We start from the raw sequence: 24,961 nt of genomic DNA, 5'->3' as shown, positions 1-24,961 counted from the left end.
AATGTTTTTTAAAGGTCTTTATAGATACATACACAACCAGCATATATATATATGCATATAGATATGCATATATACACATTTTATATATTAAAAACAGAATTTCTTTTTCAGCTCTATAAAGACCTTTATATACAACTACCTGAAATCTGTCTATGTGTACCTAACTAACGCATGTATTTTGCTGGGAGGGCTGCGGCCCCGGTGCCTGGCACAGCTGTGCCTAGAGGTGGCCACATCACCTGCCCAAGAGGTCCGGGGGAAGCCGCCGGCCCCCCGTGGGCTCTGCAGCGCCGGTGCTGCTGCTGTTGCCCCCCCCGCCCAGCAAAGCACGGCAAAGTGCCTGTAGCATCTCGCTTTCAGCTTGCACCAGAGTATTTGTACTTGTTTCCCTGTCCCTTCATGCTGCCCTGCAGGGGAAGGATGGGATCTCTATCTGCTTGCCCCCATCCCTGACCAACATTTCATCTGTGTTTAGACCTGATAAACACGAAGTGTGCAGAAGCCTGGCCCGTGGGAGATGTGCATACAGGCACCTGGGGCTCACTGTCTTGCAACTGTTCATTTTCCTCTCCTGTTTTACTGACAGGCCTTGCCTCAACCTACCCCAAAAGTCACTGCAGAGAGTGGCTGAGGCCAGCATAGAGCCAGAGCCCTGCTCCAGGGCCAGCAGTGACAGTAGGTCTTAGGAGAGGAGACCACGGGTGGAAAGGGTTGCTTTTCTTCTCAGCTGCTGCATTTGACTGGAAACCCTCTGTTTAGTGTTTTTAGTACAGGTACTTACTGATGGTTTGCTTATGATCTGCAGCCTGGTTTATGCCAGGAGAGGTCTGGGATTCCAGCATTCCCTTCCCTTCTGGTTATGGGGCTCAGGGGGGCTTGTGAGCGCTGCTGGAGGAGGCTGAGGATGCGGGCGGTACCTGGAAAACTCGGTTTAGCTGGGGCGCAAACATCTGTGCAGGCTTAAGGTGGTGCCGAGTTTCTGCCTTGCGTGCAGTTAGCTGAAGTTGTTGTGTTTGTTCGTGCTCCCTGGAAAGACTTTTAATATTTTTTTTTCCCCCATTTTATTTTATATCCCTGGCTTGAAATTTATAAAGCGCTTGATCACCCAAGGTGCTGTGCCACTCTACCATCTGCATCGTTGCACAGCGAGCAGGCAGGGACAGGCCACCTGCTTCAGATCTGGAAAGTGCTTCTCAGTTTAAGGGGAAAAAAACTTTTAGGAAGGAGTTGGAGGCAGAATTGGATAAAAAAATGTCTTCTTAGAAAGACCAAGAATTAGCAGAATCTGAGTGGCACGAAGACGGAAGCCCTTGTAACAAAGCAAGGTCAGGAAAGGAAGGGATGAAGGGAGACTTGCTTAGGCAGACCTACAAACGATTATTCAAATGCACAACTTCTACAACCACAGGGCAAGAGGAGACTGGAGCGCTGCTGGCTTCTAGCACAGGGCAGGAGTGTGGGGGCAAGCATCATGTTTTGTACTGTCTTCCTCAAAGCGGGAGCAATGCCTGGCTTTTGGTTGAGAAGGAAGATTTGGAGCATGGGCTTAGAGGCAGCACGGCAAAGGGACTGAATGCAAAACAGGAGGTTAAGAAGGGTATGCAGAAACAAAATTCCAAATCCAACAGCCCATAGTGAGTTAGGTCTTATGACACTCAATTACCCAGTGGGAACTTGCAACAGGTTGGGTTTTTTAGGTATTTACATACTTTTTGGGTTTTTTTAGGCACAGAGGGAGCAGGCTTGGGTGCCCAACAGCAGAAAGTGGGCAGTCTCTGTCCTGAACTTTGGAAGGATCTGGCCCATGGACCCACAGGTGGGTGCTTAACAAGGTAACAGCTCAGGGGTGGGACTGTGTACATGGAGTGTGGCAAATGTAGTGCATCTATTTAAGAGGGGCTTGCTAAGTGTACAGGGTCCAATACTCAGAACTTGGTGACATTTTTCTGAGAGAAAGACCATTTACAGAGACAGGAAGGCAAATGGGATAAAATGCAACATGATTTACCGAGCAAGATTAACCTGAAATCCCTAACTGATCTCGCAGATAAAAGAAATCCAACGATTCTCCTCCTCCAGGATTTCAGTGATCCCCTGCCTTCGTGCTCTGAATATCTAACAGTATAAGCCATGCTGGACAAGATGTGGATTAACTGAATACCTCAGAAATGGGCGGGGAACTGGCTAATAGGGCCAAGTAATGGTAAAAGGAGAAGTTTTTCAAGGACTGTCTGTCTTCCTTCAGCAGAGGAACATGGGTGTTTGCTGATGGTACCTGGTGAGGATGGCACAAACTCACAAGGAGCTTCAGAACATTTTAGCGAAAGGACCTGGAAGACTGTGAGTACACAGGAGATTGCAACCAGCTGGTACAACATGGTCAAGGGCACCCTGTTGTCCCCCAAAGGCCCTGTGGCAAGAGGGAGCACGCTCAGCTTGACACATGTGGTGTGCTCTCCTGCAGCCGTGCACCAAGGCGCTGGCCTTCCTGGCAGCAGACGGAGCTACATTTTGGATGCCACTAGCTGCACAAAGCTGTGAGTAATGCTGGGGCTGTCCATTGGTGGACAACAATTGCCTGCGCAGCGTACACCCCGTTGTGGTGCATGGGCACCTGGTGCTCCAGAGCCTCCTGGGAAAATGCTGTATTTCAGCATGTAGGAAGGTACGTACAGGAGACTAAACTGGCTGATGGGAATGTTGCTCTTGGGAAAAGCATGTGCTGCTCAGCCCCAGAACGTCTCTAGGGAAAAGCAGTGGTGCTGGTGGCATCACGCCTGGTTCAGCAACCCCCTTGTTCACAGCTACCAGGGAAACCCATCACAGCTGTGCTCTGGGTTTTCTGGCTATGCTTCTTCTTGCTGTCACCCATCTCTCTGCATGCCTGAGTTCTGACTAATGTAAATACCCTCCCCCTTCTTTAGCATAATGAATACTAATTCCTTAATATGTGTTATTTTCTACTGTATCTCTATTTCCCTTCTATCCGTCTTAAGAGTGCCAACAATTGCTATCACCGTTTGTCTGCTGTGTGTATATAATTAGAACAGTCGGCTCAGGTAATTACTTTTTTGCTTCCTTCAGTTCCTTCCTCTGCTTTGTACTGGTTTGCCTTGTTGGGGTTTTTCTTCATTTCAGGCTCTTTGGAAGAAGTTTTCAAAGCAGGGTGCGTGGCTTTTTACTCTACCACCCATTGAATTGGAGGCCACCAGCTGCTAAAGCCTCTAAACCCTCTAAAACCTCAGAGCTTCCTAAAACCTCCTGAGCAGCCAGCTCTCTCTCATTCTCTATTTCTTATCCCTGAGGCTCTAAGTGGAACTTGGTAAATGGTGTTTCTGCAAGTGAATTGCCTGGTTGAGAAAACTGCCCAGCTGCTTTTATTCCCCCAGGGCTGCCAAGCACCCGGCACTGCTGGTGCTCAGCTCACCCCCAGTGTGCCCAGGGAAGGGACACACAGGAGATAGATCTGGCCAGCCCCTTGCCTTCTACCTACATGGAAACCAGTGGCTGTCAGTGGGCCATGAAACCTTCCTCGTTCCAGCAGCAGGGAAAGGAAAACTCCCAGCAGTTTGAGGGATTCATGCAGAGACAAAAAGCAAACCCACATCGGAGACCTGGGAAATTCCTGCTCTCCTCCAGCATGTCAGTTTGCCTTGAAAGATTTCCTTTCACAGGTAAGTATCTGTTTAATTACAGCTATCGCAAAGACAGTTAATAGCTGATGAACATGCCAGTATATTTAAATTGAATATATTGAGCACGCTGAACAAAACCGCAGCTCTTGACCTTTCTCGTAAGTGAAATGTTAGAGCAAGCTCCTCTACATTTGGAGCCCAGGGAGAGCGTGGAGGGGACCACCCACTGCTGTTAATGGGAGCCACCCATGTAAATCCCTTTCATGCCAGCTCAACAACAGGCTGCTTAATGTCCAATTATTTTCATTTCATAGAGTTATTGTTCCTGTTGGCAGGGGAAAAAGTGGGAGGAAGGGTCTGGCTAAAGCAGAGCACTCCAGGTTGCAGCATCTCTGGCCACACCAGCCTCAGCCATCCTGCACTAACACTTTTGTTACCGCCCTGAAGGCTCGGGGTGATTTAATGCTGGTGGCTACAGTCTGTCATTGGGATGGGACAGATCTGTGAACTAACCACCCTCCCCTGCCCTTCAGGATCATGACGGGACAAAGCCAGATTTATTCTGGATACTGGGAAATGCTGGCCCTTTACCGGCCCGGGTGCAGGCGCTGCAGGGATGTGCCACCCACCCCCCTCACCGTCCCCTCGCCCCAGCCAGCTTCTGTCTTTATTGATTTCTCGGGAACGTGCGCTTGTGATTAAAGTTTGCTTGTGCTTAGGTACTTTCCTGAATTGGTGCTTGGGTCCTTACTCCAGCAAAAACTCTCATTGATTTGTGCTGGAGCACAGGCTGAGTAAGCCCCCGGGGACTGGCTATATATTTGCAGCACGGTTCTTTTCAGACACATGACAATTTCAGGGCAATTTTGTAACATTAAAACAGCATTACCAGTGTGTCTTTAACTGGCCATAAATAGAAACCTTGACTTGTCTATAGTGGTTTGATATTCCAGGCTAGGCAGGAACATTCAGTCCTGGCTCACAATCTGTTTTATCACCAAAAAGAAATTTTGTAGGTTAGACAAGTCAAGAGCTTACTCTTGCAAAACTTCAGCCTGTGTCTGTGAGCTGCGGTGAGGCTGCATCAAATATTCAAGTGCAGGAAGGCCCTTTTTAAGGCTCATTAGAGATGGCAAAAAGATACAAAAAGACCAACACCATTTTACACTTGTAAAAATACCCCTAGTAGATTCATATTTTTTAATCTTCAGTACAAAAGCTCCGTAACTACAGCAAGGCATTAGTTTCCGATGACTAGCTACCTTTTTTTCTATAGCCTCTGGCATTAAAGCTCTCAGTGAAAAGACACTTTAGAGCTAGTTCAGGCAGTTCATTTTCTGTCAATCAAGTCTCAGGCTGGAAGTATAAAGGCAGTAACATGACAAGATTTCTATTTTAATATCTTTACTCTTGATAAGATAATCCTAGAGGAACGGTGGTGATCAAATATTTACAGGCAGCGCTCGCTGGCACAGTCTATTGTAAAATTAAATACACAAAATTATGTGGGGATAATGTTAATGTTGTGATATGAGGACAAAAGGCAGCACGCTTGAAATGAAGGTTGACTCTTCTTAATATATCCTCCTCTGTGGCCGGGACTGGCGCTGCCGGAGCGGAGAACAGAAGAGCAGCTTTCATTTCACATTTTCTGACCTTTCTCCACTTTCCAGTAGCTTGTTTGTTATTTAAAAATATTTGCGTACTTAATGATCTTGATTTTTAAGTATGTATTTGTGTGTGCGTATCCTGTGGGTCTCTCAGAAGCACTCAACAACTCACAAAAGCCTGGGAGGGAGCAGTATTTTGTACTGAGCTGCCCCCTTGCCCCATCGTGAGCCCAGGTTTGGTCCCAGCCCTGGTTTGACCGCCCTGGGAACAGCCAGTGCTGCAAGAGGCCATGCAGAGTGGGGACTGCAGGCGGGGGGTACATGCGGGGGTCTTTGCCAACTCGCCGCGTGGGTTGCAGCCAGCAGTTACCTCTGGGGAAGCTCTGCCTATGCAGCCTGCAGCCATGCACGTGCCCCAGAGCAGACAGAAGTGCCCGAGCTCCTGGTTTTACAGACCAGGAGGCTCGCAGCAAATGTACTCATGGACAAACCTTTGCAAAAGTGCATATTTTTCTTTCTTCCCCTTTTCTCTGTGCATCCTTGCTGTGTGGAGGTGGGGACATGGCAGCGACCTGAAGGTCCTGTCCCTGCCCAGGCTGTCCAGGAGGAGCTCTGGCAGCACTGTGATGCACCGGGGCCCCTCTGCCACCACTTTTTCATGCCGCTCTGCTGGGGCTTAGCCGGAGCCTGGGGAAAATGAAGCGCTGATTTAGGCTGAAAGGCCAGCGCTAGCTAATATGGGAAATTACTCCAGCAATCATCACTCTTCTCCTGTCACTATGGTGACAAAAGAAATGACAAAAGCCTGAGCAGAAAGAGATAGAGTGACACAAGTAAAAAGGGACAGAGCAAATGCTCGGCAGCTGTGGCCGGTTCGGGAGCAGAGCTGAGGAGGGAACACATGGTACTCAAAAACTGTGCCGGAGCCACCTCTCGCTGAGGGATGCAGTTGTGTCCCACCTGTGCACGCAGGGCTGCAAACAACACAAGTACTAAGCCCTCATTATACCAAGTGCAACAGTCAGTGCAGCTACCACAGGCCTAAAAAAAATTAATCCTGGCTGTAAAAGGCTTTTATGCCACAGCTTTAATCCTTAATGCACTAACCATTGATTTTTGCACCTCCTCCCTCCACAGCACTTCTTATTTGCCACCTGCCATAAGGACAGGGTCTGCAACCAGCCCAGCCTCCTCCCTATGTTTCAGCTCTGAGCAACGCTAGAGGACACAGCGAGGATGTCTGCACTTTCCAGCCAAAGCAATGATCACCCATGGCCAAGAAACACATGTCCAAAAGGAAGGGGAAAGCCCAGGGGGACACACCTGGAGGCAACCCAGAACCAAGAGCAGCAGCTGAAGGCAGGCCAGTGACTCTTGCTGCTCGGCCCCTTCTCTCTGCAGCGCTGCTGGTCAGGTTTATCTCAAGGCCATTCCAGCACCTACCATCTCCCCTTGAACAGACATGGTTGCCAGCTCCTAGATGCCTAAACAGCACATTTTAGCTGCTCAAGGAGAGGAATAACTTGACGAAACTCCAAAGAAGTGGTAAGTAAGTGGCAGCAAAAAGTGCCCAGGAACCCAGCTGGAGAAGGTGCCAGCAGGTTGGTGCCCATTCTGCAGCGAGACTCCTTACCCTGGGGGCCAGGAGGAGGTCACCAGCAGATCAAACACAGCATCCAATTACTTTCCCACTGTAAGTCAAATTTTTATTTTCTTGGAGTCACTTTCAAAAAAACGGGGTTGGGAGGAAAAAGGGTGGAGTGCAGGGGGGAGCAGAAGAGGGTGCTTGAGGGAACAGTGGAGAAAATGTTCACCCTGAAATGCCAAGTCAAAAGTACCCCCTGTTCCACCAAATCTTTTTCTTTTTTTTTTTTTTTTCCCCTTTTGTCAAGAAGGAAAATTGTATTTTCCAGCCAGCTCTATTCATGAGTGATTGTGCAGAGCTCTGCTAATGGGCTATGCCAAGCTGTGGTCACCCTACAGAGCTATTGGCAGGAGAGGTGGCAAGTTGGAGAGGACTACAAGGGAACTCTGCATGATATTTTTTGATGAGCTGATTATTCAGAAATTTCACAAGAGCTGAAATACATCACTCTGTTCTGAAACTCACAGCCCTGCCAACACACAGGACAGCTTACATGAGCAGCAGCGTTTTCTCCTTCACAGTGCTGCTGGCCTGTGCATTAGCAACCAGATGCAGGAATCGGACAAGACTTTTCAGCAGCCATCAACAGCAGTGACAGCGAGAGATGGAAAGTGGGTAGAAGGACACAGAAAGCTGAGGTAGAAATGATTTAGGTACTTTCACAGCTGTCACTATGTGAGTATTTGGGCTTGAAAGTTTTTCATTAGCTCCATGGGTACTAGGACATAATAATTTTTATTGCTTTACAGCTAGGATGTGAGATCACCCCCAGATCCCACATGTATTCAAGTATTTTTATTTCAGGGGTTGCTCAGTCCCCAGTCACATTTCAGGGCGCTATCACAAGCCAGGAGCTGACCTTGACTCCCAGTCGCAGCCAGGAGCCTCTGTCTTAGGCATTGTCCTGAGTCTGCAGCCAAGTCAGGCTCCCACAGAGAATAAACAATCATTTTCCCCTCTCTGCACCACTAATTATAAACAAAACACGGTGTTAGTTGAGCACAGGATCAAATGAGAGCGTGATACCTGGGGGGATTGGGCGCATGTGTGCTGGAGTGGGTTAGAAGCAGCACGGAGCTGATTTTGGAAATACTGCACAAAGACTCCAAGGAGCTGATGGGGCATGTCCCCAGACCATTGATCTGTCAACACACAAGCCCCTTTGAGCTACCTGGAGTGGCACCGACTGTCCCCTGGAGGAGCAGAGGCTGAAGCAAGACTGGTGCTGGATGGCAATTAAAAAACACCCTCCTGCTGTACTCACCACCTTTGTTGTAAGCACTGTAGAATCCCTGCCTGCCTTAGTGCAAGCAGATTTGCTGTAGGTCAACTGGACTGTCTAAAGCTCTCTTTGTGCACCAAGAACCATAATTGTGGTCCAGGCGAGCATACTAGAAAGCCAAGTAGAGTCATCCAGAACTGGGTGCCTGCGACCTTGCACAGCATTGGCCCACGCTGCTGCCACAGCAAAGCCTTCAGGGACCATTCCTAATGGTTTTTCCCAGCCCTAAAAATGTACGTGCATGAACCAATGGCTGCCAGGTAGCCTTCTCTCGGGACTGTGTACCTGGGCTGCCTGGCAGGGCAGGGACCGGGTGCACTGGCTGATTGTGTGCTCCCCATAACCCGGCCATTCTCCTGCCCGCAGGACTAACCATGCCCAGGACAGCTCTTCTACAATTTCTGTTTCAAGGCAGGCAGGGGAACAGGGCACGTGGAGCCACATCCTGCTCCCAGCCTGGTCCTACAAAAGCGAATGAAGAGCACTGTAGCGGAACCACAGCTGGTTTACTAATGAAAATAGAGGCACACAGCCACAGGCACGGCACCCCCTTGGAGGAAATGCTCACTTCAGCAAAACAAACTTTTGGCAATCAAAAAAGTCTGGGAGTCTTGCTTCTGTATAAGAACAGGGAAGAAGAATCCAAGCTGTGTAACAGCAACCACAGTTAGCTCTGTCCTGTTACGAAGCCACCCCATTGGGACCACTCCACTTGCACCACATCCATCTGAGCCCCTGCATGTGTGATTTTTCTCCTGTTTTCTGCTTTTGGTGGAGGAGCTCAGCACTCTGAAGCACCCCCCAGCCCAAAGGCAAGCCCTGGGCCTGACCATAGCAAAGGCAATTATTTAAGGTTTTAAAGGACAAAGTTGGTTACAAAGACCATCAATGCCTTCAGCACAGCATATCCTCACATTTCCAGCAACTGCATCTTTGTATGCAGCACCCTGCCTGTAGAAAATTAAGTCTATAGGAAGCGTATTAATGATCCAGACACCATCCTCGAGACTCAAGTCTTATAAAAAGGGAGGGTTTACGCCACATACTGCTGCAGGATGTCATGTACTTCATGATCTGCCTTTTCTAATCTCTCCTTATCTCTCACCCCAATCCTTTCTCATGTCCCTCATCTATTGCAAATTCCCTTTTTAAGCTGGAGTGAAGCACATAAATATTTTCATGCTGCATAAATAGGTTGTTTTGTGCATAATGCCACAGGCGGCTTTTTTTTTTAAAAAAAACAGGTCCTTTAGTGCTGTGATAACGGCCTCCTCATTTACACAAATGAAATCTTCCATACAGCTCAGCACTCATCTGCTCAGCAGCCCCCATGCAAAATGGTTGGCGCAGCGCCCACTCATCACAAGCCACAGAATTAATACAGAATATTCCATACTTAGTAGGAAGCCACTGAGCATCAGGTTTGGAAATACCTTGCACACGTAACGGATGCTCAGCTTCTCCTTGTAGCACTTTGCTGGCAGTGCCACTGTTGTCTTCTGCCTATGTGAAATCACAGCTACTTTAAATATTACAGTGCAAAAGCAGAACTGTTTGTGTCGGGCCCGTTTGCCAGCATCTTTGCCCATCCTGCCTGCTCACCTTTCCTCCTCTGTCACTTCTTGCCCCCTGACCTTCATTTCCTGTTTATTCAGTCCTTGTTCAGGGTCCAGAAAGTGCAGACACCATCAAAATGGACTTCTCGTTTACTCTGCATGGAAAAAAAGATAGTGTTACAATCTCTACAGTTTTTAAAAGGGCTAATGAAAAATATCAGTGGCCACAGTGGGTCATGGTAAATCTTTGAAACAAACTGGCTTTTCAGGAGCAGTATTTTAACAGCACCACCATAAAATCTGGAATCAAACATCAGTGATTTTGTTTTAGTGTTTCTATTTATATTTGACCCGTACAAAGACTTCAGACCAAAGGACTGAATTCCTCTGCAGTATATAGCAGAGAAAGACTTAGGGAAAATTATGAGAGTTCATCCATTGCACATTTTCATACTTCTCAGGTCAGGCTGCAACCCTTTAGGACATACTATTGTGGAGCATTTTTATTTGTTCTGGTCAGTGACCACACTGTGCTGTCAGGCATGCAAAGCACTGCCAGGCTCTGGTTTGGACCTGACCCTGACCTCCTCACAAGCCTTCAAGCAGACTCTGCGCCCTACAGCTCCCCTCAGCACGGCTCTTACTGAAAGGCTTGGTTCAGGGGACGCAGAAAGCTTCAGTTGTCACTTCCCTGCGATTCAAGAGCAAGATTACAGGTGCTCTTTTCATGGATATCTTGCAGTCTCGTTTCTTCTCTCCTCCATCTGTTGTTTGACTACTTTTCCCTTATTACACGTTAGCAATCAACAACTAACACGCGTGGTGGGTGTATTTCTGTGCAGGGCTCTGAGCACAGCATCTCCTGCTGCCGGAGTGTTCCACACGGGTGGCTCCCACTCGCGTTGTTCGTTGCTGCAAGCAGGACATTAGTGTCAGTCTAACCCTAATGTGATTACTATGCCATTAGCACCTTTACATATTCATTGATTTGCAGAGGTGGTTTACACCACCTTACACTCCAAAGCACTGTGACAACGAATTAAAAGGAACAGAGAAAGGGAAGATCTTAGGAAATGTTATACCACCTTACCTGACAAAACGGTAGCTCTCCAAGCTTCTTTTGGCTAGTCTGCAACAAAGCCTTAGGTTTTATGAATTGTCATACTGCTAAAAAAATAAAAATCTACTTTTTCTATCATACACAATAACTGAATCAAAAAGCGCAACACAGAGTAAATGCTTTGTAATACACCTAAACACAGTAGCTACCTGATTTTGCTAGCACTTTATTTCAATTTAGGCCAAGGGACAATTTAAAAAGATTCGTTCCCAAGTACACAATTCAGAAAAATATGAGTTACTACTCAGAGCAATATTTTGAATCAGTGCTGTTAGTTGTCTTAGCTGAAATTCAACCTTGATGATATCCAAAGGTCCAATAAAATTTTTCATGGAAGAATCCCATATTTGTAGAACATAATAAAATTGCTCGGCTGCAGCTCCAGGGCCACTGAGAACCGGAGAATGAGGTCTGTCTTTCTGGGAAGTTTCTTATGTCACAGGATATTTTTCAAACACTTTGTTACCTGAGAAATACCAAACATAACAGATAGTTACATATAACAGTACCTCTAATCTTTGTTAGTAAGATAAAGTGTAAGGCTGTTTATTGCTAACGACTTAGGTGCTCATTACTATGTTCCAGCAGGAAACACTGACAGCGACAGGCAAAAGGAAATGTTGGGTGTTAAATCCACACACAGCACATTTTGGCTCCTATTATAGCCTGTGCAATAGAGAAAGGAGAAAATCTTTGCACACAACTATTTTAAAATTATATATCAAAGCAAGAAAGAGGACCATTTGTTTGATTTATTATCTACTTTTTCAATAAAGTTCACTTCCAAATAAAACGAATGCCTGTCTTTCACATTGTGCTTTTCATTCCTAACTCACAAAGCACCCTCCAAAGGAGGTCAGCAGCATTTTACAAAAAACAAACATGAAGTGAAGCCACCTCTCTGATGTCCCTGAGTAAGACAGCACAGTCCCCAGCTCTGTTGACCGCTAGTCATAGGAACAAAGGATTAGAAAGGGCATCTTGTGTCATCAAATCCAGTTTCTTACTCTTCAAATCAATTTTGCTATAATAACCTCATGCAAGAGTCTTTGGGGTGCATGATCGCTTATATAAGCTCCCTGTAAATGCTCTTTCAAAATCATCATCTCTTATGTATCCTCATCTAGCCTGACCCTGCCACGGGACTGTACCTGATGCCAAGGTATTACACACCAGTCATTTGGAACCATCAGCCTGAAAATGCTGCAAGTCTCACACACTGGAGAATGAATGGGGTATTTCTTCCCATTCCTGCTCTGATTTTATGACTCTCTTGGTGGTCCATCCTAGTAAAAGACCTGTAATAGGTGCCACGACAGACCTAGATGGTGTCCCCGAAGCAGAGAAATAGAAATAGCTGCAGCCAACTGCAGCTGCAAAAACGGCGTGCAAAATCCCTGCACAAACTCAGCACAGTTGCTACTGCAGTGCTAACTGGAGGGCTGCAGCAGCCCCAGTCGTTAACACAAGTGGGGCATTTGGGTTTACCCAGCACATACCTGCCCTTTTGGGTAGAGATTGACATCCTGGCAAACAAGGGAGCCTCAAGTATGCTCAGTTCAATATATTTCCAATGTCCATCACCCGCTTCCTTTTTCGAATAACTACTTACTGGAGAAATTATTAATGCCTTTCCACCTACACAGCCTAGATATCAAAACTCACACAAAGGAAGCTTTCAAGCTTTGAGGTCACTTTTGAGTCACTGGCTGGAGTGTTCCTCTGGACAGTTCTATTATGCACCAGCTACAGCAATAGGATAACACAACAGAAACCTTTGCTAATAACTGAGCACGGAGTGGGCTTTTTGCTTGGTATCTTCAGTTTTGTCCCTTCACTTCAAAGCACGTTTAGAGCTGGCTTCAATACTTGGAAAATTATTTCAGTTTATTAAATACAAAGCTGTTACTCAAATGTTACACGAGGGCACGGCCCCCAGACTCGTTTCCCGGGGCTGTGTGTGAGGCTTGGATCCTTGCTGCTGTTGCGGCTGCAACTCCCCAGCCACCCACTTCTTTGTTTGATTGTCTTTTCTCACTGAAACATATGTTTCCCCTTTCGATGGCATTTTGAGCAACAGTTTCCATTGTATGCCCCTCTTGACTGGCAGTTTGATGGCAGCCTGGAAATTACTTGGCACATGTTTTGCGAATCTGCTTGAAGGAGGGTCTGGCTGTTTACTATCCTTTTGCAGCTTTGGGGGCAAGAGATTAGCACCATTTTAGCACAGGTTTGAGTATAAAAGTACTTGACCACAGTTGATATTATCCTTATTTGAAGCTCAGCATTATCCTGTACCTTGACTCTTTTATCCCAGGTCCTGGGACACGATGTCTATCAGTTATTCTTGGCTTTCCCCATTTTCCTTTCATACAATGCAACATACATAAAGCTTAATGATGAACCAAGAACAGATCAGACTGAAAATACTTGGCATTTAACAGACAGCCCAGGTAAGTATCCAGACCGCTGGATGTGCAAGTTAAGAGTTATATATTATATATATATATATATATAAAAAAAAAAAAGCAGTCTTATAAGAAATAGAAATTAAATATTAATTACTGCATGAGGTGATGCATTAGAAAACCATCTTGTATAAGTTTGCCCACAGGAGTGTATTTATAAAGAACTTTATAAGTCACTAATAAAACTAATGCCTCAGTTTGATGATGAGGAAAATGAAACGGGCTCTGTGAGTCATGCACTTAGAGCAAGATGACAAAACCAAAACCAAATCAAGGAGAAGTATCCCCCTTCACCATGCTCTTTAGGCACCCCTGTCATATTCTCTTTCACCTCTTCATCTGGCCCTCTATCAGCTTTCCTTGCTAACAGTAATGCACTTGCTGCTTTGCCTTTATAGGGTACAATCTTGTCTGTGTCTCTGACCACGACGTTTCTACTGTAGCTATACTAGCAGGATCCAAGCAGTGCTGTATGGGATTCATGTACTCTTTACAGGTGATTTAAATGGCCACCTACAGGGAACTGGGAGTCCAGAAAACGAGGTGTATAGCTTTCAGCACGGTACTACTCTCAGCCTCAAAATAAAGCCCTGGAATACGTATGAGGGGGACATTATGTTTATGCTGGCCTCCCACAAGAGAAAGACATTTCACTTGTAATCATAGCTAACTCCATCGCAGCTTTGTTTTCATAAGAATAATGACATGCTTCAACCAGAAAAATAATCAGCCTCGACGCTGAGGCTGCTGTGCATTAGCACACCACATTTGGGGAAGCCTTTTGCCCTGAGCTTTCTAGAGTGGGTATTACTGCTGTACACAATCACTGCACTTCTTTTGGCTTTTTACATCTTCCCTTGAAGAGATAACTTAATTCCTGTGCATAAACCTTCTCCCTGCTGCAGAGGTGGTGGGTCTGGATTTTACACTTCAAAACACCAGCAAGGGCCAGATTATGTGTGTCTGCTGGATTTGTGTTGATATAAACTTCTCTTGCATTCCATTGAAATGACAAAAAGATTACTTTATATATATTTACTGCAGAAATGGGTGAAAAAAAAGCATAGAACCTATGATATGATCCATCTTCTCTTTGCTATTTCCAACTACTTAAAGCATAATGTCACACTGAAACGCACACTTGGAGTGCTGCATTCGCTTCCTCTCACAGATTGTTGTGATGTTTTCCAAGGTGACCTTTGTAAACCATGTTTCTTTTCAAGCTTATATTTCACTCTCAGGTCATAACACTTTCATACAGACACGCAAACCGTCAGCTCCTGCTTTCTAATTAATGGTTCTTGGAGGCTTCTGAGTGGGGGATATAATTAATAGCACTTAAGTCTGGAGTGCAAGAGAAATCTATAGCTGATTATTAGGATGTGTATTTACTTAGGGATTATACACAAACAGCTCCTAAGTGCAGCCATGAACAGCTCTCAGCAATGCTCTCTGAGAAATCCCCAGGACCAGACACCACCTTGAGTCTGACTCCAGTGGAAGCACTCAAAAAATTCCCCTGCCTGTAAAATGAGGCTCTGAAACTGAGGGGTCCCTGCCTGCTGTACCCCTTTCCTCTTCTCCCATTCCCCATACCAGAATCCACAGCATGTTGTATTTTCTGTGACTGTGTGGGGACTCTTGCCAACAGGCTGCCTACAGCGGGGGAGCATCTACTGCTGAAAATACCTCTGACCACACCTGTGTTATCACTGTGGCACCCATCCAGGGAACAGCCTGTGCTGGGTCCATGCTGCAGGTACAGCATCTTCTGGGGCAGACTGTGTCCTCACTGCATGGCATATGTCCCAGTTCCACTCTGTGGATCCACTCCAAGACATAGTTATTATTTTGTGGTTCTATTCAGTTTAAAGTACCAGAAATAATAGGAGGGCTTTTCTTAAAGTAAAGCAACCAAAGAAAGGTGGTGCAAGCCATCTTGTTGTACTTGCTTAAATGTAAGGCAAGTGATGGGATTGCTCTGGTACTCCCTTTCATGCATACAGCATGGATTGTTAGAGATGCCAGTGCGAAACCAGATGCAAGCCAAAACACCAGTTTAAATTCCCACTGGTCAGCTGCTGCTAACAGTGGTTATTTCCCTGCTGAAGTCAATAGAACAGCATCTTTCCACGCATACTGAGATCTTGGTGCAGAAGAGGCAGCTGTGAGACAGAAGGAGCACTCTCAAAGAATGAGACTGTCTCTTTTTCACAGTGGGGAAAAAAAAAATAATCCATATTCTCTGACAAAGTTGAAAAGACTATATTCTCTAGAAATATTGCCAGACTGGGGATAAAGGGGAGAACTGACTTCAGAAATCTTGCATGACTACACAGCCTGCATTATTTGGAGATATTTTAAAATGAATTTTGCATGTTGAATGACACAAAATATTTAGATGGTTAAGCAATTAAAAGCTATTGAATATTTGTAACTCAGCAAGCACTAGGCAACAGAATATCACTGTCAACTCCTTTATGCAAGGGGATGTTTTGACACCGTTCTTAAGACTGACTGGTTTTCTAATGGCATAAAAGTATTACTTCAGTTATGCATAAAATAGGAAAACTTCTACTGAAACTTGTACAGCCTGGTTCTTTCTTCAGAAACAACAACACAGAGTGAAACTGCCTTTGAAGAGAAACATTTTTCATATACTATCTGAAGGTTAGTAATTCTTTTAATCTTTACCCTTTTTTCTAGCATATGTAACTTAAAATGCACAAAACAGACTATCAAAACACTTATCCAGCTACAGATAGATAGAAAATTTAAAAAGTGACTCTGAAAACAGGCTTGGAAATTAAGATGCTGCATCAAATCTTGCTCTTTGAGTAAAAACTCTTTCCCCCTAGATCCACCTCAGAAAGCAACCAGTTACCAAACACAGCTGACCATACGACAGCTGATATTAAACAAGTAATGGCTCCTAAAGAGGTCAAATCTTGGTGCTACTAAGCAAAAGAGCAACTAACTGGGGCAATTATTTATTAAATACCCCATCCACAGAAAGTTTATTTTCCTTTTCTTGTCCTCCTCCAGAGCCACATAAAGTTCTGCTGAACTTTGGCCCTGCAGACGCAGCCCTGCGAGCAGCTCCACAGAGTCTGCACTTGCTGGGGGTGTTCAAGAAGTGAGAAGTCCTTCTAATGAGATAGGATACAGTGACATGGGCACAAGCAGTGAAAGACTAGAAACACGTACAAACCACAAATCCGCTCACTGATTTCAGTTTCATCCACTCAAGGCAATTGCACACACAAATAAATTATTTTAAGACAAGTATTTTCTCAAGCGTGCAAACTTAGCACGGCTAAATGGGGTTCATTTCTTTGAGCAAGTGGCTGGTTATTTCTGATCATCTGGGGACTGGTGTAGAAGCACTCTGCTGTGGCAACCCAACCTGCCAAGAGGGATCAGCACCAGCAAACCCAGTAGGGAGAGAATCAAGAGCTTCTTCCTGCCTTGTTCTAGTATTTCTTAGGAAAAAGAAAAGTCACCTGCAAATCCTTCTTGAACAGACAGTCTACAAATACAGGTAAAAGGCACTACTGTACCCGGTCAAGACGTATAGCAGTTGTGACAGTTGGTGAAAGACTTGTGACAAATGTAAGAGTAACTGGGAAAGCTCTGAAACCCAGCTCAATCTGTCCAGGCTAATCCAGCTGAGCTGGGCTTCTTGGAACAAAACACTTAAGTAGAAAAATAATGCATGAGGCCTTAAAAATTTCTATTTATTGGCTCCAAAACACCCACATTCAGCTCTTTCTGAGTTTCCCTGTGCCGCCTGAAAGAACTCAAGTCAAATAGCATCCAGGTAAACTTATAAATGGCAAAATAAATCCTTTGTAGGTGAAAAACAAAAATAGCTTTGAAGAAGGATGCATATAACCTTGTTAATTTGCCAAATGTTTTCAATCTTCATTACTTCAGAAGCAAGGTTAAGAGCATAGACAAAGGTTGAGAAATTCAGAAGGTGCTCAGATACACCTTCATCTTAGTTTCAGAGCCTTAAACCTCAGAAGCAAAACAATGTCGGGGGGAGAGATTGACAGTGGTGCCTTGTGTTGGGAATCTAGGGTTGGAAGGACTGCCTGTACTAGGCAAAATACTCTCATGATAATGATGCCAATAAGATTTAATTTACCAGTATCAAGAGGTCATTCATGCAGACATACGCTGATTTATTTTCATAATAAATGGAAATAAAAGTCCAGCCACATGAATTTGCTTGCAGGAATGAATTTAAACCCTCTATCCAGTTTTGTGTTTAGTAACAAAAGAGCCTAAGAACATTTTATTGATATGTGGGGATTTAATTCTAAGCCCTTTGAGAATCTCTGCAGAAAATCATTGCAAATTCATTTTTAACCAGACCAAAAAAAACCCCCACCAAATATATAACGGGGAACATCATCACATTGGAATAGGGATGTACCATTTTATCCTAAGTGCTGTTCATTTGCTGCTGTGCCATTGATGAAGCACTTCATAATGCCTCTGTTAGTAGAAAAGAATGCTTACATATGCATTACCTAAGAACATGCTCTTTCTGGCTGAGTAATTAATTTTTGAAAAGTATATTTCTAAGAAGGTGAAAAGTGAGTGTCTAAATACAAATCCAGCAGCCACTGTGGCAACTTGCCTGTGTAGTCCAAACCCTGCTGCTCCAAGCCCTGGAGGACACTAGGTCCCAGGTGCTGAGGACAAACTTTCTTCACAGATGGGACAGTGTGTGTTACACAGCTTTCTCTGTGCCAGTCCACAGAAGCGTTGGCACAGCTAAGTGAGCTGGAGAAGATGACAGCATGGTCATCATGCAGAAAAAAAACCTGGAGAGTCCAATGAACCAGCCCAAATGGAGATGCCAGAATGGCACTGGAGATGAGAGCTGCCACATGCACACTGTGTAGTTTAGCTCAAGATTTCTCAAGCTGAGCTGCAAGCAGTGAGTCACAGGCAGAGAGGAGGGATATTTATGGCATTTCAGTTCGTCGGAGGAAAAAAATATGAAACAGTCACAAATGACAGAGAAATGAGTGTGCTGGACGATGGCAGACGACATATGGGGAACAGGGAGAGGGAGGTTTTGGCATCATTGCTGCAGCGTACGTCCCAGCGTAACTCATATTGATCTCCGGGGGCCAGTTCACTTCTACTGGAAGAATCTGGCTTCTGGGACTCCAGGTACAAAATGAAAAACTCTCAATTTCTAGAGCACCAATGTTAGTGTCTGCCAAGTGTTTTCTTTTTTTCTGTTTCTCCCTGCAAATCTCTTTTGCTTCTAAGGCCAGTGGAAAATTTAGCAGAACAGGCAGCTTTCCAGCAGGCATAATTTTGAAAGTTGAACTGATCAGATGATTTAAGATTTGACAGATGAAGTTAGCATTTGTTTAATCACTCTCTAGTCTGAATTCTTCTGGGATTTTGTATGTATAGGTGCATATGCATGTCTGGGTGTACACAGACACACCAGTTTTTAGCTCTTCATAGAGGTACCAAGGCTATTTTCTGTTCTAAAACCAGAGGGAGGATATGTTAGTTTAGACATTCCTCTTAAGCAGCTGATGATGATTCTAATTTCCAGATTTGTTTTTTTTTGCTGTCTGGAAACTAAATGCTCTAGGATGATGCTGATTTGTTCAAGAAGGAGAACATTATTTCAGCCACTGTGGGAGTGTTCTGTTCTTTTGGAAACAATACAAACTGCAGAGCTCTGGTTTGCTTTGTTCCATTCTGCATATCCCCCCTCTGACCTCGAGAAGCCTGTGGAGGCTTGAACAGAGTTTTGGATGTTGCAGGAGTAAGTCAATATGTAAAACTTTACCTTTAATTTTCCTGAAAGTACTTCTTCAGTATTGCTGCTTCAGCTGCCATTTCTTCTTCTGTCCTCCACTTGTCAGGGGAATCCTCTTTGTCATGTCGTTGCAACTTTTTTGAGGAAGAAAGAAGAGAAAAAAGAACAATTAGTTGATATCTTTTTTCTAGTTTTATTCCCAAATTCAGAGCATGTCTGTATGTAACCAATCTAACTATCCACATGTCTGTGGGACGGAGGGCCCTGATGATGAAGAGATGAAGATTACTAGTTTAGAGTGGTGACAGTAGTTAACTGGCTCTGACGGATTTATGATAACGCAAGGTACCAGGGTGAACTGTAGGCAGTGACAGAGTTCACCTTTGTGAATTGATGGTCAGATACCTTGCAAGTCTTTGATGCAAAGCTGGTAGGTAAGTTAATAGGATAACCAACACACTCAGATATTTTGAGGTGCCCATGACATCAGTGGAGTGAGCTAGGCACAAGCTACCATGCCAGAAATTCATGTAAAACTTTCTCTCTGGCTTTTCCCTTGCCCATGGGGCCACCTTTCCCATCAAAGTCCTATTGTTATAACAAGGCCCTGTTGCAGCTCTTTCCCACCAGCAGTTTATATCAGGAGTTTTCAGAAGAGATACGTTCCCTCCCTGCATGCAAGTTATTAGTCCTTCCTTGCCCTTGCTGAGAGTGAGGCACATCCCTGGTCTAGAAACAAACCCTGTTATTTTAAGCAAACTATATTTCATTGATGATTTACTAGGGAAAAAGATCAAAAGTATGCGAAACAATTTTTGCATCTAGGTTGCATAATATGCCCACAAAATAAATTATAGCCCACATGCAGTATTAAGTGATATTTTTCCAGCATGACGATTTTAAATACACATCCTTTGTCTCTCCAGAAGAAGGGAGAAGCTGCTTGTTTTCCTGCTCTCCAGAAGAAGGGAATTCTATTTTATGGCAAATAAAACGTGCCAGCACTTGAGTGACTATTTGTACACATGTCCACTCAAAGAATCCCTGACACTCAAGGGAAGGCCACATTTACAGCAGAAACATTTGCATTAGCAGCCTAAGTATTGAGATTTCTAGTGCGTCTCTAGGTACAGAGCACAGCACAGATTGTGTTAACAGTATCACTGCTGCTGAGGAACGGTGTATCGACTTTTTGTTAAAGTCACAAACAAAGTTGGAAACTAATGAATTTATACCTTTTATTCCTGTACAAATTTTAGTACAGAAGGTGAAGCAGTGAAAAACCAAAGATGAAGCAATATTGAACCTGCCAAGCAAACTGCATTACTGTATATGGCATGTTTAGCAATAAACTAGGATTGTTAGCATACATCCAACTCAAATGCTTTTATTTGTGCTGTGTTTCTCCTACTTTGAATTTCGCTGCCAGCTATAGTCCTATGTAGGTTTATATTCTGCAGCACAGATTTCTTCCTGCTCAGCAGATGAAGCTGCATTAGAAAGCTATTTCCTTTCATGCCAATACTATACAGTAGCTGCAGGCAAATTAAAGTGTATTACTGTTCGAGTAGTAGAGAACTAATCTTCATTGTTACATTAGCTCTAGGTGTGTTATAAATCCATCTTGTAATAATGCTACAGAATTACAGAGAAAGATTTGAAAGCCATGAACTGGCACAACGTATACACTGTCAACCCATGTCCTTTGCGTCCATGTGCCTGCTCTCCCCCACTGTACACACCTATGTGGTGTATAGGTACCTCATCTGAGCTGGCAGTGAGAGGGAGTTATAAGAAACAGCATACGTCATCCTGTACTTTCCATGGCCTGTGAGCACTTACACTTCACAAGAGGATGCACCAGGACAAGCCGAGTGGTGGTAAATCAACTGTCTGTCTGAGGTGTGAGCTCTTTTTCTAAAAAAACAATGTCTTGCTCGTTAGACCTAACACCAGCAGGAGATACAGCAGGCAACAGCTAGCAGGCAAGGGAGGGCAGCCCCTGCTCCTCACAGCCTCCTTGTTTCACCTGCAAGAAGTGCTTTTGGTGATGTGATTTGGCTGCTGCCCTCCCCTGCTATCCTGTTTCTGTGCAACCCAGGTGAGAGCTGACTCCAGGAGGAAACCAGTAAAGTGGGGATTTGACTTGTAGTTTTTATTTTTGTTTTCCCTGTTCAAAGAAACTGAACAGTAATTAGAAGGCATATCCTGAAACGGCTGCTGTTGTTGTCTAAATTAAAACTGCGTGAAGTCGCAGACCATAGTGACTTCTCAAAGCTGGCAAAGGAGAGGGTTTCTTTTGCTACATAACTGCTAACCTTTCAAAATAATCAATCTTTGACTTAAGGTTAAAACAGATCTATGGGGAGCAGCAATGCTCTGTGAAACTTGCCTTCAAACCCAACCAACTTCAGCAGCCCTGGCTCCGGGTGCACAGCCCGCAGTCCCAACAGCCCGCCCCAGCAGCGCCCAAACACCCCTCACCGCACTCTGCCGCGGCCATGCGCCCCTTACTGAAAACACGTATCCACAGTTTGTGGGCACACTGGGTATGGCGAACAACAGTCTGCGGTGTTAAATCACTGCCATGGCCAATGTATTCATGGTTCAACTGACTTATAGACGACATTATGTCACTACGAAGGCGCTGTGTCTACCCTAACAGGATCCCAGAACTATTCTGAATTCAACCCTCTTAGCATGTCAGTAATTTCTGAAGTGCAATAAGCAATTAGCACTCCAATGCCACTTAGTCTCTGGTATTATCTAACCACCACTGTGGACATTTGGAAAACTTCTCCAGTGGCCACCTACCCTTCTCCCACCACCCTGCAGCTCTGACACAAGCCAAACTGTATAGCCAGCTACTCTGAAGCCAAATAGTTAAATTATGGATAACCTTTTACTAGATGATGTTCTGGATGCCGAACATTATGCAGGTTTAAGATTAACAGTACCAATAGATGAAAGGCAAATAAATTAAGGTCTGCTGATACCACCTCTAGCTCAGGGGTTCTACATGCCACAAATTAATGGAGTCTGGAAATCACAATGGAGGCACATCCGTGCATCTGCCCAGTTCTTCAGATCTTCTTTTAGCAGCTGTTAGTGATCTCCAATGGTGATCTGTGATCACAGAGGAGTTTGGTCTCACCTGGCTATTTCATGTTTTCTTATGTATCGTACTTTTCAACCAGGTTCAGATCTCCACGTGAAGACCTCTGTAAGCAAAACTACTTTATTTAAACTTTTTTTTTTTTTTTCAAGAGCCTAAACCAGTCTCCCTAGTATTCTGGCTGTTGTAAAACAACATTCAGGAAAGAAGAACATACATATTTCCATATTAAATTGTATTCAAATAGAATTCAGGTGGGAAACACATGTAACAGTTGATACTTGTTTCTAAGGGACTTCTGTGCCTTGGAGTGTGTTTCTATTCACATGCACACCCAAGTCCCAGCCGTGCATTTTGCAAACATTTGACATGCTATTGAAAGTTTGGATTCTACAGGGGAAGCAATGCTCTCTCACACCTGGAGAACACTCCAAAGTTCTGCTCAAAGGGGAAAAAAACCCTCTCTTTGCCAGCTATCCATCTGTAAAAACCAGTGATTCCCCTTGCTTTTCTGCCCAGTCGGACAGAAAAAGCCCGAGAACTTAAGCCGACATCCTTACTCTTCTATTCAAACACAGACTAGCTTGAAGTCTGTGATAATTTCTGTAGAACAATTCTACTTCTGCACACTCTGAAAAGAAAACAAATGAAATTTTATCCAGAGCCCCACGTCATCTGCCTGACACTATTTTCTGTGAAAGATGTTTCGCCTGGGTTTCCCTGGACAATCTGAACAGTGGTGGGGACTGACTGATCCACAGTGTCTCAAAACCACTTTGGCTACCTTCTCTACAGTTCCTGGGACAAGGCTTCTGTGTTACCCAAACACTCCTAAACAACGACCATTGTCCTTCTTGCAATAAACGCTTCTAGAAGAAACTGCTCACCTTCAGAATCCTTTCCCAAGCAAACGTATGGATTTCCAGTTGTGCTAAGTAACTGCTAGTTCAAGTGACATGGAGGTAGCACATGATGAGGTTACAAGAGTCACTTTTGTGCAAAACACTGAAGCAAAGGGGACAGATTTTGCTCAGGGTCTTCCAGGGACATCCATGGGGTGATGGGGCTACTGCCAGGGGCTGTGGCTGAGCTCTGCTGGCACGCCAGGCTCTCCTGACAAGCACTCTTTGGTGGATAGCTGGAGACTTCTTGTCTTCCCTGAAACCCAGATCCCTCAGATGTGGAGCAGAAGTGCGGGGAAGCACAGCCTGTCCTCAGCAATGTTGTGGTAATGTTGGCCAAAGCTGGCCAAACACAGACTAAATTTTACAATCTCTACAATAAGTGAAAGAAAGAATAATTAGGAAGCTGTAACAATTAAAATAAAATTAAAAAAAAAAAGCTATAAGCTTCAGGCGAGCCTGGCAGGAGCGGAGACAACAAATACCAAACTACAAGGGATGGATCTGCATGGTGGTTTATACTGACATGAGCTCAGTCTTCTAACTCTAAGCCAATCCTTCCCTTCCAGGCTGCAAGCCAGGAAGGAAGCAGCATTTCTTGGTATCTGGACAGCAACTCCTCCTGCAGGACATGGCACAAGGGCTGGGAGGTGGGGGGGTCTGCCTACACACAGCCTTGCATTGCTGCAGGCCACAGGGCATGCCAAGGCACACACAGTCCGTAAAACCTTTTCTGTACAACTCCAAGCTAGTTACCAATTTAAAACTGCTGGTACGTTGCCTGTTTTCACAGAAGAGGGGTGATGCAAAAACACCACACCAGAGAGACAAGATGTTCTACTGCAAAACTCAGAAAGCCCCACATTCTCTGAAGCCAAACCCATTGTTGTATTACAGGAGTCTCAGAAGCACAACCATTAAAAATAAGGTAAGCAACCAGACTGGCATAGCTCGTGTAACTCCGAAAGGATAGGAAGAGAGAGCACCAGTATTTCTTTTAGACAATCTCTATTATGCTAACTTTTTCTTTTAATATGCTGAACAAGCACCGAGACACACATTAGTCAATTCTCTAATCGCAGTTGCCCAGCAAATTACACACTGTATCTGCTCAACATTCTTCAAGCACTAAAACTCTTGTTTATAACTTAGTACATCTTCTTGCCTTGCAGTATAAATAAACACGCTATTTCTAAGATATGCCCTTCTTCAAGCAGATCATTACTGATGTCTGACTTCTTGGGCTTCCTGATAAATTATCCTCTTCTTTCACCTCAAGCAGAAAATGCTCTTCCACCAATAATCTATGACTGTCAGTCTTGATTACTTGTAAACAGTGGAGCTCTTTGAATATTTCTGCTTGTGAAAAGTGTTCATTTTCTCACTCCTGTCTCCCAGTGTGAGATGCTGGCAGACCTGACAGCTGTGCTTTATGTTATTTTATTAAAGTTGTTAGTGCTGCAGAATGGTCTATGTTTTTATCACTGCAATTCTTAAGGGAAACACAATATTGTTTTATAACACATTCACATTGGGGAACCTCTACTTCTTGCCCTTTGTGGAGAAGCCCAGAATTCTCAATGCAGCAGACTACAGGGGACCTGGGTCTATGACTGACTGGTATTTGAAGTAACATCTATATTATGGTTTGTTCTATTTATGCCATAATACCAGTAGAAAAACAACCCGTGTCAATATAGGGCACTAGCCAAAAGTATTGGTAAAGAAGCTTTTGTGGTAGTTAGCACTATTCTCACTGCCCATGAATATTTACTGCTTGATAGTTAAGAGTTTATAACCTCCAATCCATTTAACTAAAAGAAAAATT

At 44.5% G+C, this 24,961-nt stretch overlaps 1 protein-coding gene and 1 long non-coding RNA gene across 5 annotated transcripts in view; one reads left to right on the top strand and one right to left on the bottom strand.

The window, feature by feature from the left end:
- The first annotated feature begins 60 nt into the window (after positions 1-60).
- LOC121087214 lies at positions 61-9,402 on the top strand. 2 transcript variants are annotated; one of them, XR_005827545.1, is made up of 3 exons: positions 61-2,537; positions 3,390-3,674; positions 6,383-9,402. It is a non-coding gene; the product is annotated as an uncharacterized LOC121087214 (long non-coding RNA). The 2 variants fall into 2 exon arrangements; XR_005827544.1 differs by having other exon boundaries at positions 61-3,674.
- A 1,596-nt stretch (positions 9,403-10,998) lies between these two features.
- FHIT (fragile histidine triad diadenosine triphosphatase) overlaps positions 10,999-24,961 on the bottom strand; it is a 614,337-nt gene continuing 600,374 nt past the window's right edge. For all 3 annotated transcript variants that reach the window (XM_040591977.1, XM_040591976.1, XM_040591978.1), the window contains 2 exons: positions 19,147-19,250; positions 10,999-11,314 (listed from right to left, as the gene is read on the bottom strand). In XM_040591977.1, the coding sequence (XP_040447911.1) occupies positions 19,149-19,250 (102 nt within the window). In that variant the 3' untranslated portion in view covers positions 10,999-11,314; positions 19,147-19,148. The remainder of the gene's footprint in view (positions 11,315-19,146; positions 19,251-24,961) is intronic.

This window comes from Falco naumanni, chromosome 4 (assembly GCF_017639655.2).
Source record: "Falco naumanni isolate bFalNau1 chromosome 4, bFalNau1.pat, whole genome shotgun sequence".
NCBI classification, from domain to species: domain Eukaryota; kingdom Metazoa; phylum Chordata; class Aves; order Falconiformes; family Falconidae; genus Falco; species Falco naumanni.
The sequence above is the reverse complement of the archived record's forward strand: the minus strand, read 5'-3'. Positions and strand labels throughout refer to the sequence as shown.